Source organism: Molothrus aeneus, chromosome 28 (genome assembly GCF_037042795.1).
Source record: "Molothrus aeneus isolate 106 chromosome 28, BPBGC_Maene_1.0, whole genome shotgun sequence".
In the NCBI taxonomy this organism is placed as follows: domain Eukaryota; kingdom Metazoa; phylum Chordata; class Aves; order Passeriformes; family Icteridae; genus Molothrus; species Molothrus aeneus.
In genome coordinates this window covers 3,614,838-3,631,213 of record NC_089673.1, presented here as the reverse complement: position 1 = coordinate 3,631,213, position 16,376 = coordinate 3,614,838, and the positions used below count along the sequence as shown (strand labels likewise).

The 16,376-nt window shown below is 59.1% G+C and overlaps 1 protein-coding gene across 2 annotated transcripts; it reads left to right on the top strand.

Annotated features, from left to right (window-relative positions):
- Positions 1-92: 92 nt before the first annotated feature.
- Positions 93-13,346, top strand: STAT3 (signal transducer and activator of transcription 3). Of its 2 annotated transcripts, none has more exons than XM_066566774.1 (24): positions 93-181; positions 3,630-3,776; positions 4,294-4,438; positions 5,269-5,367; positions 5,626-5,721; positions 5,805-5,886; positions 6,269-6,363; positions 6,573-6,724; positions 7,167-7,325; positions 7,411-7,503; positions 8,100-8,159; positions 8,451-8,480; positions 8,598-8,691; positions 8,774-8,821; positions 9,024-9,107; positions 9,197-9,295; positions 9,436-9,571; positions 9,803-9,855; positions 9,943-10,037; positions 10,300-10,439; positions 10,781-10,993; positions 11,208-11,250; positions 11,571-11,683; positions 11,765-13,346. In XM_066566774.1, exons 2-24 carry the CDS (start codon positions 3,649-3,651, stop codon positions 11,818-11,820), a joined length of 2,313 nt encoding a protein of 770 aa, XP_066422871.1. In that variant the 5' UTR covers positions 93-181; positions 3,630-3,648; the 3' UTR covers positions 11,821-13,346. The 2 variants fall into 2 exon arrangements, with proteins under 2 accessions (XP_066422871.1, XP_066422870.1); XM_066566773.1 differs by having other exon boundaries at positions 10,781-10,996.
- The last annotated feature ends 3,030 nt before the right edge of the window (positions 13,347-16,376 follow it).

The following is a 16,376-nucleotide window of genomic DNA, read 5'->3' as shown; positions in this document are numbered from 1 at the left end:
TGATTGGCTGTCATAGACCTACGGGGGGCGGGGCCGCGGGAGCACCGAGTAGCCATTGGCAGCGGGGATGATGACGTCACGACGGGGCGGAGCCGGGCCGCAGGAGGTCCGGTCCCTCGGCGAAGCCGGACGCGATCGCCGCCGTCACCGGGAGCCGCCGCCCCGCCCGCCGGGACCGCCGGTGAGCGCGGGGGGTGTGCGGGCGCTGCTCGCCGCCGGCAGCCGGTGTCCCCCGAGCCGGTGTGGGGCCGGGCCGGGGTGGGAGCGGGAGCGGGCCGGTAGCGCGGGGGGGCCTGTCCCGGCTCCCCGACACTGGAGGGCCGAGCCGCGGTGCGGAGCGGGGTCGGTCTGTGCGGCCCGGGCGGATCTTCCGGGCTGGCACCGCACACGGGGACAGAGCCCGAACCGGCTTCTCGGAGAGCGAGAAGCGGCGGGAGCGGCAGGGCCGGGGGAGGTGCGGCCCGCCCGGTGCGGCCGGGGCTGGCACGGCCTCGGGGGTCCCGTGCGGAACGGGGCTGGTAGGACTGGGAGCGGAAAGGGGGCCCGGGCACAGCGGGGCTGGAGGAGCCGGCGGGATCTGCGGGGCTGCGGGCTCAGGGCTGTCACACGCCGCCTGCAGCTCGGGGCCTCCCGCCCGGAGCGGGGCTCGCCTCGGTGACAGCCCCCGTGGGTGTGTGTGACAGCAGCCGGGTCCTGCAGCTCGGGAGAAGGAGCCCCCCGAGAGCTCTGCGGGGCTGGCAGTGCTGCCCACTGCTCCTGCTGCCCGTGTCTGGCTGGCTCCTGTCCCTCGGGCCATGGGACAGACACCCCCGCGATCCTGTCCGAGGGACACGGGATGGGAGCCTGGGCTGGCCTTTACACCTGCTGGGACCGGCCCTGCCTGGGCGCACATCGGGGAGCAGACCCCGCTCCCACCCTGACAGTGATCCCTGTCACTGTCACTCCCTCATTCTGCTCCATCGGTTGGAGCTGCTGGAGCACAGGAGGGGTGCCCTGCGTGTCCCCTGCCCTGGGGTGGATGGTGACAGTGTCACTCACAGCTGCTGCAGTGGGATTTCAGCTGGGATGGACCTTGGAGAGCTGCAATGAGGAACAGCAGGCCTGTGGGGTGATCACAACTCATGCTGTGGCTGTGAGGTTGCCCAGAGCCATCTCCCTCCTCCTGTTGCAAATCTCTGCGTCGCTGTTTTCCACCTCCAAGGCTGGCTTTGAAATCGCTCCAGAGAAGCAGAGCCAAGTTCTTCTAGCAGCCTTTCCAAAGTGCTGCCAGAGCCCCTGGCTGCCGTGTCGAGCAGTTTTCCATCGGGCTGTTGATGGTTCTGTGGAAGAGGGGGCAGCAAGGTGCTTGCTGCAGCTGCAGGGACTCTGTGAAGTGATGTTGATGGCATCTGTCGGGACCCTGGGATGGCACCCTGATGATGTGGCCTGTGTAATGATGTCAGTGACTGAGATTCATCCTGCTCGTGTCACTGCAGGGGATGTGGAGTCCTGGGGTCCTTCTAAGGCTTTTTCCAGTGACTCCCCCATACACTTTGCCCTAGGGCTCATTTCTTGCTGTAGGAGCACACGTGCAGGGGGTTGCCAGGTGTGTCCCAGAGATAAGGCAGGCAGAAAGCAGTTGCAGGGTTGCTTCCATGGCAGCCCCATTTTAAGTGGGGTGGTTGGAGTGTGCAGAGCTGTCTCAGAGGGTGACACTGTGCAGCTGGGCCTGACTCTTGTGCTCTGCCCTTGCAGGAAGATAAAGGAAGATGAACTTTAGCTCTTGATCTGCTTTTAGCAGCTCTGCTCTGAGCTCTGCACAGCATGTTTACCTGTGAGCTTGCATCATGCTGTGTTGGTCCTGGCCATGCTGGCTGCTCTCTGGCTCCGTTCCAGAGATGGAGGAGAGGCAAACCACAGAGATGGGCAAGCCCAGCAAAATCAGAAAGGTTCAACCCTCAGATTTTTAACCGTGGCTTCCCTTTGGTGGGGCTGACCAGGAAGAGGCTCCTGTGTGGGGTTCCAGGGCTGCCAGGATCAGAGCTTCCTTGAGAGTGGTGGCTGCTGCTCTAAGGAATGTCTTAGGGACCTTTTCCTCCAGGAATGTCAGAGTGCCTTGGGTGGATGCCAGGAGGAGCTGGAGTTCAGTGCTGCAAGCTGCCTTGCCCTGCAGCTGTTTGTGGCAGTGGGAAGTGGCTGAGTCCCGTCCAAGTGCTGCTGCCCTGTGGCAGCCTGGGAGCTTTGGTGCTCTCACACTGGGGCTCCAGCACCGCTCTGAAATGCCGAGATTGTGCCTTTCAGGAGGAACATCTTGGACCATGGGTCCGGATGTGGCACCTGGTTCTGTTTCTGCAGCAGGTCCGCCTGTGAGCTGCTTGGCACCGGGCGCTGCAGGGGCTGCCCAGCTGCCTCCTGTGCCGTGCTGCTGCAGCCCTGTCCTCCTCAGGGCTGGTAGCAGAGCTCTGGCAGGAGCTGGGCTGGGGCAGCAGCTGCTGCTGTTTCCGGAGGGGCTGGTGCAGCCCCCCCGCCCCCGGGGCATGGCGCAATAGGAGGCGGGTGCTGAGCTCACCCTCCAGGCGGGGCAATCCCTGCGGGGCTGGTGGGCAGCCCTGGCACTGTGCCACTCAGCCCTGGCCTGTGCTTTTGGTGGGTTTGCCCCCCAGCAGCAGCATCACTCGTGCAGCAGGAGTGGCCCCCGCAGCTGCATGGGGCAGAGGGAGCATTGCCTGAGCTGCTGCAGCTGAGCACTGGCCACAAAGGGCTGAACCCCCTGCGGAATGGGGGCTCTGCTGTGCTGGGCCACGGTTCACAGCCCAACCCTTGGGCTGCAGCATCACAGAGGCTCTGTCACATCAGCCAGGTCTGGCTCCAGGGCTGTAGGAATCTGTGGCCACTGGCTCTCTCCTTTCTTGTTCACTTGTTGCTCCATTCAAAGCAGGTTTGGTTCATGTGGACTTCTCTGAGGATTGCACCAGCGGGTTGTAGTTCAAGGTTAATGTCCTGCTCCTGCCTTTGGGGCTGTTCAGTGCTGTGAACTACTAAAAACCTCTCTTAACCCCCGTGTCAGTGCCAATGTCTGTCCCCTCCTGGTGTCTCAGAAACATCCACAGAGGATGTTTCCACTTTCTTTTTTTCACACCCAGACAAATGGGGAAAGAGTCCCTTGGGGGAGGAGGCCACGTAGTGATGCTGCATCTCAGTGCAGGGACCTTTGGGAAAAGCAAACCACTTTCTGCAGGGAAGTGACTGCTGGTGTCACGCAGAGCTGTGCCTTCATTTGCCAGCACAGTTGGAGTCCCCGCGTTAGTGTCAGCTTGATTTCCATTGATACAAGTCGTGAACTTGAAAATTGCTCCTTCCCTGTTTCTGTAGCTTCCTGGCAGTCTCCGCCTTCCACACTTACTGTAAGCTCCACAGCCACTTCCCTGCCTCCCAGCAGGACCAACCAGGGGTGCTTTTGAGACCAGATTAAATCCTCATTCCTACCTGTTGCCACTGGCCAGCCTGCCTGTGCCAGCTGTCCTGGAGCACTGTGCCCTGGCTGTCTCTGTTTCTGGCTAGGGAGAAGAACCCTTTTCAGGGTCACAGCCGGGTCCTGGCAGGAGGGAGGCAGGAGCCAGCTCTGAGCCAGCTGTGTTTCCACCCCTCAGGTCTCCCGAGCTGGCCAGGATGGCGCAGTGGAACCAGCTGCAGCAGCTCGACACGCGCTACCTGGAGCAGCTCCACCAGCTCTACAGCGACAGCTTCCCCATGGAGCTCCGGCAGTTCCTGGCCCCCTGGATTGAAAGCCAGGACTGGTAAGGACTTTTCAAATGCCTCTGAGGGGACTTTGCTCATAACACCCACCTGTAGGGACTCAAGAGGGCTGGAGGAGCTCTGTCACTTCCCCTGCTCCCCTGGTGATGGGACTGGTCTCTCTCTGGGGCTCATGTGGCATCAAGGGAATGGAGTGGGACTTTGTTCACTGTGTTGGACCCTGGGCCAGGAGAAGCAGGGGGATGTTCCCATCCAGGGCTGGCTAACACTGACCTCTGTTGTAAAGGGGGCTGACACAGAGCACTGATGGCTGGATCCTGTCCATGAGCATGTGGGACGTGCTCACAGACATCAGGTGCTGGTGTGCACCATCTGCCTGGTCTACTTGACCAGATGGTGATTAGTCACCAGCTGGACTCCATCTTAGAGTTCTTTTCCTTCCTAAAGCGATTCAGAGATTCTGTAAGTTGCACGGGGGATGCTGGGTGTGAGCAGAGCCCCCCCTGCTTTGCCCCTTGCCCCATGCCAGGCACTCAGGGCTCTCTCTCCCCTGCACAGGGCCTATGCTGCCAGCAAGGAGTCGCACGCCACGCTGGTGTTCCACAACCTGCTGGGGGAGATCGACCAGCAGTACAGCCGCTTCCTGCAGGAGTCCAACGTCCTCTACCAGCACAACCTGCGCCGCATCAAGCAGTTCCTGCAGGTGAGCTGGGAGCTGCCAGCATGGTGGGGTCTCAGGGTTTCTGCTGCTCAGAGTGACCCCAAGATGTGTTAGAAAGTCTCTTTTCCCAGCTTGGCTGTCGAAGAAGGAGTCAGAATCTTCTATTCTCTTTCTCAAGATTGTTTATTGTTTCTTATCTATAAAATTCTTTCTCTGGCCCGCTGAGGTCCGTTCAGCAGGTCAGACAGAGGCACTCTGGTGTTATCTTTTTATACTAAAAACTACGTGTACATTATTTACCATAACTTCCCAATACCTATCACCTATGTTAGACAGTGAGCTTCTACTCTAAACCAATCCAAAAGTGCCACCATCACAGCAGAAGATGGAGGCCAAGAAGGAGAAGGAAAAAAGCTGGACACACCCAGATTCCTCCTGAATCCCCATTCTAAAAAACCCCAAAAAATCTATTTTTCACCTCGTGACAAACTAATTATTATTATAATCCCTCCTTCTTGCCTCCTGAATCCCCATTCTAAAAACCCCCAAAAAATCTATTTTTCACCCCGTGACAAGCTAATTATTATTCTATTTAGACTTTCGTGGCTTGCAGATCCCCATATAAGGTTGGTAATTTTTTCCATGGGTCACAATCAAAGTCACAGGTATCTTGGGCTCTGTGCCAAGGTCTCTGAGCCCCCTGGCAGGGGTTTGGGCAATGCAGGACAGCCAGAGGGATGTCCTGAGTTCCGACAGTGGGGGGAGCTGGTGAGGGTCCAAGCGATTCCTTGGCACAGCTCAGCATCCACAGCCCTGATGTGGAGATCCTAGGGCTTGCCTTGTGCCTGCTGACCCTGTTTGACCCTTTACAGAGCAGATACCTGGAGAAGCCAATGGAAATCGCCCGCATCGTGGCTCGCTGCCTCTGGGAAGAGTCCCGGCTCCTCCAGACAGCTGCTACTGCAGCCCAGGTCAGTGGCCACGTATCCCAGAGCCTCCTGGTCCTGGCCATCCTGATTCCTGACAGCCAGGACACAGCCTGGGTGTTCTGGCTGGGTGTCTCCATCTCTCCTCTCCTCTGCTGCTCTCTGGAGCTGATGCTGAAGTGAGCAGCCAGCTGCCAGTGTGTGTTAAGGATGGGCTGAGGACCCTGCAGAACCTTCTCAGGCTAGAAGGGAGCATCCCCAGGTTACAGCCCTGTCCTTATGCCCTTCTTGTCCCCTCTGCAGCAAGGGGGACAGGCAACACATCCAACAGCAGCTGTGGTGACAGAGAAGCAGCAGATGCTGGAGCAGCACCTGCAGGATGTCAGGAAGAGGGTGCAGGTATGTGTCTGCCTGGGCACCTTCAGCTCTCCCCACCACAATTCTTGAGTGCTGTGAGTGAAGTCACATTTCTTACCTTCCAGGATCTGGAGCAGAAGATGAAAGTGGTGGAAAATCTCCAGGATGACTTTGATTTTAACTACAAGACTTTGAAAAGCCAAGGAGGTAATGACAGCTCATTAGCATCTGCAAACCACAGTGTGTTCCTGCAAGGAAACTTGTTGGAGAGGTGTTCCAACCTCGACTCCCAGAGGGAATGTGCTCATTCTCAGGGCATTTGCATGGCAATTGGATAAACCTGGTCTTCTGTTTCTGCCAAGGATGCTGCCCTTGGGGGAGCTGAACTGAGCTTTGCTGTGAGCACAGCAGTGGGGTGGGGAGGGATTGGCCTCTGTGGGTGCAGGAGAGCCACGGAGCTGCTTGGAGGCTGTGCCAGATTCCTGCTTGGCTGTAGGGTGCCCGCACTTTGCTGTGCAAGTGTTGTGTTGTTGTGGCACTTGAGGAGGTGTGAAGAGTGTGGCTGAAGCTTCTTCTCACCTCTGCACAGACATGCAGGACCTGAATGGGAACAACCAGTCAGTGACCCGGCAGAAGATGCAGCAGCTGGAGCAAATGCTGACAGCACTGGACCAGATGCGCAGGGTAAGAGGGGCAACTGACCCTCCAGGTTCCTCTGGGGTGCAGATCCCCCTTCTTCAGGGCTGGAATTTGGTAGCTCCTGCATGGCCAGAACCAGGAGCAGTGCAGCAAGCACAGCCCTGAGCGACTTCTTCCTTGCCTGTGAATGTGAAACTTGTGGGTCCGTGGGGGAAGTCACAGCATGCTGAGGGTTCTGCTTTCTCTCTTGGCAGGGCATAGTGAGCGAGCTGGCTGGGCTGCTGTCTGCCATGGAGTATGTGCAGAAGATGCTGGCAGATGAGGAACTGGCAGACTGGAAGAGGAGACAGCAGATTGCCTGCATTGGTGGCCCACCCAATATCTGCCTGGACAGGCTTGAGAACTGGTGAGAGCTGCCTGGGACTGTGTCAGTGCCCAGAGCAGTGGCACTCAGACACCTGCTGTGGAAATGAGTTCTTGCTCTCTGGAAATGTCCTTGCAAAATGGACATTTCTGATGCTTGCACATGTCAATGTAGCCTGCAGCTTAGACTGAGCCATGATGGTGGGCATGGTGTTGGAAAGGTGTCACACTGTCCCCAGCTCTGTGCCTGGGGGATTCTGAGGCTGCTGCAAAGTTTATGGCCCTGGAGTCACCTGGGCATGTGCAGGTTTTGTTTGTAATGCATGGCCTAGAAAAATGCTCTGGGCTTGGAGCCACAGACACACTCAGTTCCTGACTGGCTTGGCATGGAGATTGTGTTCTTGCATGGGAAGAGGAGTGCTCTGCAGGCTGGACAGTGTGGGCTTGGCAGCCAGAGCTAATGCTGGTTCTCCATGCTCCCCTAGGATAACCTCCCTTGCTGAATCACAGCTACAGACCCGGCAGCAGATCAAGAAGTTGGAAGAACTGCAGCAAAAAGTGTCCTATAAGGGTGACCCAATCGTCCAGCACCGGCCCATGCTGGAGGAGCGCATTGTGGAGCTGTTCAGGAACCTGATGAAAAGGTGCTGAAGGCAGCCAGGAGCTGCTTGGCCGTGGATGGAGGGTGGGCAATGAGGTCTGACTGTGGTCTCTGTGCTGTTCCTGCAGTGCTTTTGTGGTGGAGAGGCAGCCCTGCATGCCCATGCACCCTGACAGGCCCCTGGTCATCAAGACAGGTGTGCAGTTCACCACCAAAGTCAGGTGGGTGCCTCCCCACAGGTGAGGGAGGGGAGCTGAGCAGGGAGGGCAGCCCGGGGTCACTCTCTGGAGATGCTGCTGCAGATGCAGCCCCCGTGCTGGGAAGGGATGGATACCAGCAGGATAGATCCCAGAAGGATGATCCCAGAGGGCTGGAGTGCTGCCCACATGACTCAGTGCAGGGCTGGCTGGGGATCTGCTGGGTTCTGGTAAATCCTGTTGTGCGGGTGGGAAGCATCAGCACATCCCTGGCCAGCTGCTGCTCAGCCTGGGCCATGTTCCCTGCCATGCTCTGACACCAGGCTCTGCCTGGAGCTTCCTTGCCCTTTGGCAGCTGTGCCTCCATGGCAGCCTCTGGCCCAGAGTGGAGTGGAGGGTGTTCAGAGCCTGGCATGGGCTGTCAGCAGCCCAAACGAGCTCCTCAGGATGCTCAGGGGAGTGCCAGCAGTTCCCTGCTTCTGGGGACGGGTCCCAGGGCTGTGTGAAGGTGTGCCCAGGGATGCCAGAGGAGCTGCTCCATGCTGCTGGCTGTGCCAGGTGGAACAGGAGCACTTTCTGTACACAGCATGTTCATGCTCTGTGTCTGCTGACTCTTGCAGGTTGTTGGTCAAGTTTCCAGAGCTGAACTATCAGCTGAAAATCAAAGTCTGCATTGACAAGTGAGTCCTGTGCTTCCCTTCCAGTGGCACTGGGTGGGGTAACTGGGATGGGACTGATTCCTGCTGCCCCTGGATTGGGCTTGATCTCCACAACGAGGGCCAGTGTGGCCCCCAGTTGAAGGGGAGGGTGGAGGGTGGTGCTGAGTCCTGAGGGTTCACCCCCACGTGGGGGGAAGGCCTGTGGGGCTCATGGGACTTGTGCTGGGATGCAGCTGGCACCACACAGCAGCTTGTCTGCATCAGGGTGGGAGGGCCACTGCCATGACCTGGTGTCTCTTCCCCCTTTTCTAGGGACTCTGGGGACGTTGCAGCACTTCGGGGGTAAGTGCTCTGTTTGCTTTTTCCTCATTTCTTGTTTCTGCTTTTATTCCTGGCAACCATGCTACCACACATTCACTCCAAGACTGCCCTGTCAGCCTGACTCTTTCCTCTTGCCAGGTCCCGCAAGTTTAACATCCTGGGGACCAACACCAAGGTCATGAACATGGAGGAGTCAAACAATGGCAGCCTCTCAGCAGAGTTCAAACACCTGGTGGGTACCATGAGCTCCTGGGCTGCTCCTGTACAGCCAGGTGTCATTGTGGTGCTGCTGCAGCCTGTCCCTCTCTCTGCAGACCCTGAGGGAGCAGCGCTGTGGCAATGGAGGCCGAGCCAACTGTGATGTGAGTGTCAGGGGCCCTGGGAGGGGGCCTGGCCATTGACAGGGGCAGCTGAGCTGGGAGGGGATGCAGGGGGTCCAGCAGCACTGACTGGCACATTGGTAGCTTGCCAGGCCAGCCCCAGCAGCTGTGCTGGGTCTGCTGGCCGTGTGTCGGGGTGGGGGTGGGTGTCTCGTGGTGCTCATGGTGTCCCCTTCTGCCCCAGGCCTCGCTGATAGTCACTGAGGAGCTGCACCTCATCACTTTTGAGACAGAGGTGTATCACCAGGGGCTGAAGATCGACCTGGAGGTGAGGCTTGGGTCACTGCCTTCACCACCACAGGCCTGGGTGGAGCCCTGGGAGTTGTCCCAACCCATGGTGACATCTTCTCTTTGCAGACCCACTCGCTGCCTGTGGTGGTCATCTCCAACATCTGCCAGATGCCCAATGCCTGGGCATCCATCCTGTGGTACAACATGCTGACCAACAACCCCAAGGTAGGGCTGGTGTGGGAGGGCAGCAGGGCAGGTGTCAGGATGGGTGAGAGGGAAACTGAGGCTGGAGAGCGGGGCTGAGGCAGAACCTGGCCCTGCTCCTGTCCCATGTCCCACTCAGGGCTGTGTGTTCCCTCGTGCAGAACGTGAACTTCTTCACCAAGCCCCCCATTGGCACCTGGGACCAGGTGGCAGAGGTGCTGAGCTGGCAGTTCTCCTCCACCACCAAGCGCGGGCTCAGCATCGAGCAGCTGACCACACTGGCAGAGAAACTGCTGGGTAAGAGAGGGCTGGCCTCCAGGGTGTCCTGCCCATCCCTCTTGTCCCCTGGCATGATTCCCCACCTGTACATGTCATCCAAAAGTGAGGTCCTGTGTTTTGGCCTAGGAGCTTTTGGCCTGAGTAATTTTCAGGTGCTTGGTTTTCTCCCAAATGGCACAAACCCTGGAAATGGTGTCTTTGGAAGGACAGCTCTATTTATAAATGGTTGTGTTCTTTTTTCTCTTCCAGGACCAGGTGTGAATTACTCTGGCTGTCAGATCACCTGGGCCAAGTTCTGCAAGGTAGAATTTCCTCTCTTCCATGAGCATGTTCCCTTGGCTGTTCCCTTCTTCCAAGCTGTGCTAGCAGCCTCTCTGCCTTTTCCCCAGGAGAACATGGCTGGCAAAGGCTTCTCTTTCTGGGTCTGGCTGGACAACATCATTGACTTGGTGAAGAAGTACATCCTGGCACTGTGGAACGAAGGGTGAGTGCCAGCCCAGAGCCTGAGGTTAGGCTGGGCCTTGGAAGGGTCCCACAGGTTCCACCCTGATGGTGTGGGGTGCTTGTCCATGTGCCAGGTGTGCTGTCCTGGGATACTTTTTGCTGTTTCAGAGTGAAAACTCACCTTGGAATCCATAAAATGTCAGTGGCCAGGCTGACTTCTGCTGTTGAGCAGAGCTGGCATGACTTACAGGCTGCTCCTGTGCCCTGACCTCCATTTGTTGTTCTTGCTTCCTCCTGCCCAGGTACATCATGGGCTTCATCAGCAAGGAGCGGGAGCGAGCCATCCTGAGCACCAAGCCCCCAGGGACCTTTCTGCTGCGCTTCAGTGAGAGCAGCAAGGAGGGGGGCATCACCTTCACCTGGGTGGAGAAGGACATCAGTGGTACGAGCTCTACCCTGGGTGCCTGGCTTGGCATTCCAGCTTCCAGAGGGGGCTTGGGTGCCCTGATAAGCGTTTGTCCTTGTCCCAACAAGCTGTCTGTGTGGGTTAACTTCTGAGCCTGGCTGCCCTTAGCTGGTCTTTGCCTTCTGGGTGTCTGTGCCCACGTGCTGCACAGTTTTCTATGGCACTGAACACAGCCAGGTCGCAGTCCTGCCCTGTGGTCTGCTGTGTGCCTGGTAGGGCTAAACACAGCCCCAGGCCCATCTTGTCCCTGCTGCTCTGGGGATGTCTGAAGGCAGCCCTGCCTTTGTTGTGTGCCAAAATTCTCCTTCCTTGCACAGGGAAGACACAGATCCAGTCAGTGGAGCCTTACACCAAGCAGCAGCTGAACAACATGTCCTTTGCTGAGATCATCATGGGCTACAAAATCATGGATGCCACCAACATCCTGGTGTCCCCTCTGGTGTACCTGTACCCAGACATCCCCAAGGAGGAGGCATTTGGGAAGTACTGCCGCTCTGAGAGCCAGGAACACTCGGAAGCCACGGACTCAGGTAGTCGTTGACTTTCTGTGGCTCCTTTGTCACAGGGAAGCTCTGGGGAGCAGCACTGGCTGTCGCCAACCAGGACCCTGTGCCCTCCCTGGAGGGCACAGCCACAGTGTGGCACCAGCCATGGGACAGAGGGTGGGCACTGCCTGTGTTCTGGGGGGCAGAGACAAGGATTTGTCCTTGAGTGGCTGCTGATGAAGCTTCTCCCTCCTTGCAGGTGCTGCTCCATACCTGAAGACCAAGTTCATCTGTGTCACCCCGTGAGTGTTCCTGGGAGGTGTCCGTCACTGCTTGGGGGGTGTTTGTGTGCTCAACCATGCTTGAGGGAGAGGTTTCCTTCCTTTCTTTCCAGCTCTGTCTGAGCTTTGCTTGGTTCCTGTGGGGTTCCCAGCCTGGGGTGACGGTGGGGGCTGAGCCAGGCTCCGGCTGCTGCCCAAACCACAGCCCCGTTCTTCCCCTCCGGGGCCCCTTTCCTCTGGAGACCTCTGGGGGCCCCTCAGCGGGTAGAGGGGTTGTTAGAGAGCTCTGGCCAGGCAGGCCCTGACTGAGGAGCTTTCTGTGCTTCTTCTCCTTTGGACAGCACCTCCTTCAGCAACACCATCGACCTGCCCATGTCCCCGCGCACGCTGGACTCGCTCATGCAGTTCGGCACCAGCAGCGAGGGCGCGGAGAGCAACGCAGGCGGGCAGTTTGGTGAGTCTGGGGGGGCTCCAGGGGGCCCTGGCTGCCACCCCACACCCAGGGCCCCGTAACCCTGCCTGTGTCTGCCCGCAGAGTCGCTGACCTTCGACATGGAGCTGACCCCAGAGTGTGCATCCTCGCCCATGTGAGGGGCTGCAGCTCAGCCTTCCCACCTCCAGAGCCTCCCCTGGATTTGTCCCACTCGGCTGCAGCTGCTCCAGGCCTGCCCTTGGGAACTGCTGGGGGCCAGGGTCCTTGCATGGGTCAGGTCCTCACCTCACCCAACAGCGCAGCCCCTCTCTGGGGTGGTACAGCTCATCTCTGGGGGAGGGGGATGAACCTTTTTCTATTTCCTTCCATAACAGTTTTCTATTATTTTTGCTCATTCAAGTGCCTATTTGCCTCCGATTGCAGCCACAGTTCCTACAAACGCTTCCACAGCCCTGGTCCCGCTGCTGGAAGCTGCTGCCCTGACTGTGCCCGCACCCAAACCCACAAATCTGGAATTGCAGAGGGGATTTGCCATGTGGCAGGGCCTGCCCTGCTGCTCCCAGCACCTCCTAGAGCTCGCAGGGTGCTGGGGTGAGTCCCCTCTCTGCACCCACCTGGCCCTGGTTTTGGCCAGGATGACCAGGACAGGGCTCAGAGCTGCAGGTGGATGGATCCAGGTGCTCCCACCCTGGACTCAGCAAGCACTGCCCCTGCTGGACTCAGCCTGGGAGCCCAGAGGTTCAGGAGCTGCTTGTGCTTGTCCTCAGCTTCCTGCTTTGGGCACAGTGACCTGGCCAGTGCCAGCAGCCTGGGCTCCTTTTGGGATGGCTGGTGTCCCTGGGGTAGGGCAGTGCTGTTACCCAGTAGTGGCTCCTGTGTGTGAACAGCATCTGCAGCTGTGGCCCATTCTGGGAGCTGGGTGAAGCCACAGGGGCTGCCTTGGCTTCCCTGTGGCCAGGCTGGTGCTGGGAGCACAGTCTTGCTTCCAGCACTGTGCTGAGTTAGAGCAGTTGGACCCTGGGGAATTGGAGGAACCAGCATGGCTGACAGTGGGGCTCCTGGCCTGTCCCTTTCTTTGTGAGTTGTGAGGGGCCAGGCATGGGGTCTGCAGCTTCTTGGGGGCTTCATGTGGCATTTCAGTTGGAGGTTGGCCCCTCACATTTAAGGGTGGGAAGGGTCAAGAGTTGAAGGGAGCAGTGGATGGGAGGAGAGGAACCTGCTGTGGGGCAGTGCAGGACAGTGACAGGGGTGTTGTGAAGGGCAATATCCTGAGTTTTAGGGGGTTGGTCCTGCATTTAACGAAACTGGGGGAGCCCTCCTGCCCTTTCCATGCAGTGGGCAGACACGGGTGAGCAGTGGAGGGGTGGGGGAGGCAGTGGGAGAGCTGCTCCCTCCGAGTTGCATCACAGCTGGTGGGCAGGGAACCAGAGGGCAGGGGGGAGGATCCCCGTGGCTGTGGGGTCTGGGCAAGCCCCTCCAAGCTGTGTGGGAGCAGGAGGGGGGTCCGTGGCTGGCCCTGGGGCTGCTCAGGGGCGATGAGGGCCCTTTGCCCCTCTGCTCGCTCACTGCCTCCGGCCGCAGTCCCTGGCAGCATTCAATACTGTAAAAAAATTTTATTTTTTTGTATATTTTATTGCTGTATCTACAGGCTTTAACTTTCTCCGAAATAAAGGCCCTGAAGCGACGTGCTGTGGGGTGTGAGCTGGGCCCTGCCTGCGGCACCCACCTGACCCTGCTCCGGGAACTGGGGCCTCCTTCGGCGCAGCCCGGCCCCGGTGCCGCCGCTGCGGTTTGCGCGGCACGAGCGGCCCCGGCTCCTGCCCGGCAGGCGTGGGCAGCTGCCCCTTCCCGGGGCTGCAGGGCCCTTCCCAGGGCAGCCAGGGGCCAGCGGCCCTGCCCCAGCCCGTGGTTGCTTTCTCTGCCCCAGAGACGCGCCCGGGTCTCCTGCAGTTGTGTAAAGGAAATGCCGGTGCCAGCGTGGGAGGACACGGCTGCGCTGGGGCCCTGCTCTGGCTGCTCTCGGCCCGGGCTGGCTGGGGCTGCAGAGGGGCCCCTGTGGCTGCTTCTGCCCCGGGGGGTGATGGGCTGGAGCTGGGGGCAGCGAGGGCCAGGCCCTGCAAGGCACAGCTGGGTGGGTGTGTGAGGCTGGGAGCGCTGGCTGGTGACGGTGACACGCTTTGCACACACAGCCCTGGTGGAGCCCACCCCAGCATTTGTACCCCTAGCCCTCTGCAATACCACGTGGATGTGAGGAGAGGAACCACGAACAGGATCATTCCAGGGTTTGTGCTCTGATGAGGCCAAGAGGGAGAGATTATTTCTCTGTCAGAGCAGGATTAGGGGGATTGTTCATGCAGGTCATGTGGAACTGGCTGTGCTGCATCATTTGAGGCGCTGGAGGTGCACTGGAGCCTTCTCTGCCCTCTGTGTGCCCTGGAGCATCCTGCTCAGGGCTGAGCTGACCATGTCCCTGCTTTGGGAACCAGCCCCACTGCATTTCACTGTCAAACCAAACCAGGGCTCTGCCCAGGCCTCACAAACCCATTCCTGCTCTTAAGGCAGCTGTATTGGATCATTCCCATCTCAGTGGTGCAGCCCAGGGTGCTGCAGGTGGGGGGCAGCTCACAAAGGAATGAGGCCCAGCCCTTCTCCTGCCCTGCCATGTACCAGCTCCCCTCTGGCTGCTGCAGGATGGGGTTGAGAACCCAGGACTAAGGAATTTTCTTACCCATATGCAACCCTTGGGGTTGCCACAACCATGTGGTGCCAGGAACATTGTGTCTCATTCTCTATTCCTGCAGATCAGGGGTTCCTTACCTCCCTGGCCCCTGTTGGGACCTGCCCCAGCCCTGAGTGATGGGCTCAAGGGGCCACAGCTCCCACCTTGGAGCTCCTGCTGCCACTGCTCTGGGGAGCAGCAGGCTCGGAGCTCCTGGAGCCTGATGGGCAGCAGGAGAAAGTGCCCAGGGGAGTCCCTGTGCTGGGCTGGAGAAACCCCTGCAGCACCAGCAGCAACGGGGGCAAGGGACACTTGCCAACATCCTGTCCCCCTCCTCCTGCCCCAGTCTGCCCTGCAGCCCTTGCTTTCTGCCTGTGCTGGGGCAGGAGGTTGTTTGTGGCTCCAAAAGGAGGTCACAGGGTGGCTTTGCTCCTTGCCCAGGCTCACAGCACAGTGGGGAGGAGTGGGGACAGTGTCTGAGCCAAGCGTGCAAACGGATTAGGGGTTTCCAAATGCAGATAATCCGCTTGGGATGCGTGACAGGCACAGGGCAGCCCTGTGGGGATGGGCAGCCACCTGCCAGGGCAGCCCTGGGCCAGGGGCACTCCAGAGCAGGGGCTCAGGCAGGGTCCCACTGGTACCTGGGCTGTCTGAGCTGTGCAGTATTGACAATCCTTGGGAATAAGGCAGCAGACAGGGATTAGAGAGGCCACAGTTGATCTGCAGCTCCAGGATCAAGCAGCTGAATGAGCAGGGCTGCAGTGAGGGGTGGGAGGCAAAGATCCCCAGGACCAGCCTGAGGGTGCCCTCTGCCCTCCCAGGTGCTGGGTAGGATCTTCCCACAGCAACACGTGCTGAGCTGCAGAGCACATGCCAGTGCTGGCCAAGCCAAGAGCCATCCCAAAGCCTGCTTCCAGTGCTCAGAACACAACAGTCAAATAAATATTGCATCACACTCGGATAAATACACAGCAGAGCAGAGCCAGGCAGCAGTGGCTTCCGCTGCCACATGTGGCAGAGGTCAGACCCAGAGCTCCAGCACAGTGTGATCACCAAAAACGCCACCTCCCAGCCATTCCAGGAGGACACAACCTGCCTGTTTCTCTACAGATGCCCCATCCTGGCTCACAGTGCAGTGGTGGAACCATCACCGAGGGCTCTGCTCACCCTGACATGGGGTGAAGGTTCCTGGCCCTGGTGCAGCCGCTGCACTGGGCTGACCTGTGGCAGCACGTTGGTGGCTGGAGCAGCTGGGACTGAGTGGTTACTGTGGCAACCTGAGCTCTGCAAGGCAGAGCAGGGATGCAGGGAGAGGACAGGGATGCATGGGGGTGTGCAGGGATGCTGGGATGCACCAGTGTGGGGTGGAGGCCAAGTGCACCCCGGGTGCTGTGCTCCTGATGCCCCCGGCCAGCCCTGGCACTGGGGTGGGCAGGAGAGGATTGTGCCCTTGGTCCCAGCCGGGCTGTGGGTGCCCCCTGTGCCCCCTCAGGTGCAGAGATACTCACTGAGCTGATGGGGGGTTCTGGTGCCCTCTGCAGACCCAGTCAGGCTCTCACTCTCCCGGGTGTTTCAGTAACAGAAACTGGATGTTTTTTCCTAGCAGGAGGAGCTATGGAGTCTTTGCCCAAGCAATGGCACTGCTTGGCTGCTGAGGCCAAGTGTTTGCTGGGTTGTTCCCAGCCCTATCCGAGTGGCTGGAGGCAGAGGTTTCCTGTGGAAGTTCCCCCTTGGACAAAATGTCATTTCCGTTTGTTTTTTTTTTTTTGGCTGGAGCAGATCATCCCCTCCTCCTGGCACTGGGCACCACCAGGCTGAGCCTGTGCCAGTGACAAACATCTCTGGTGCCCCCACTTTGCCCTGCCCACGGCTCCAAGTCGTGTGCTGCCCACGGGTGGCCGGGTTCTGGCAGGGTCTGTGCTGCTGCCCTGTCCCCCTCGCTCTTCCCAGGCTGCCTCTTGCACCAGCAGCAGGGCTGGAACCCCGCAGGGCCCA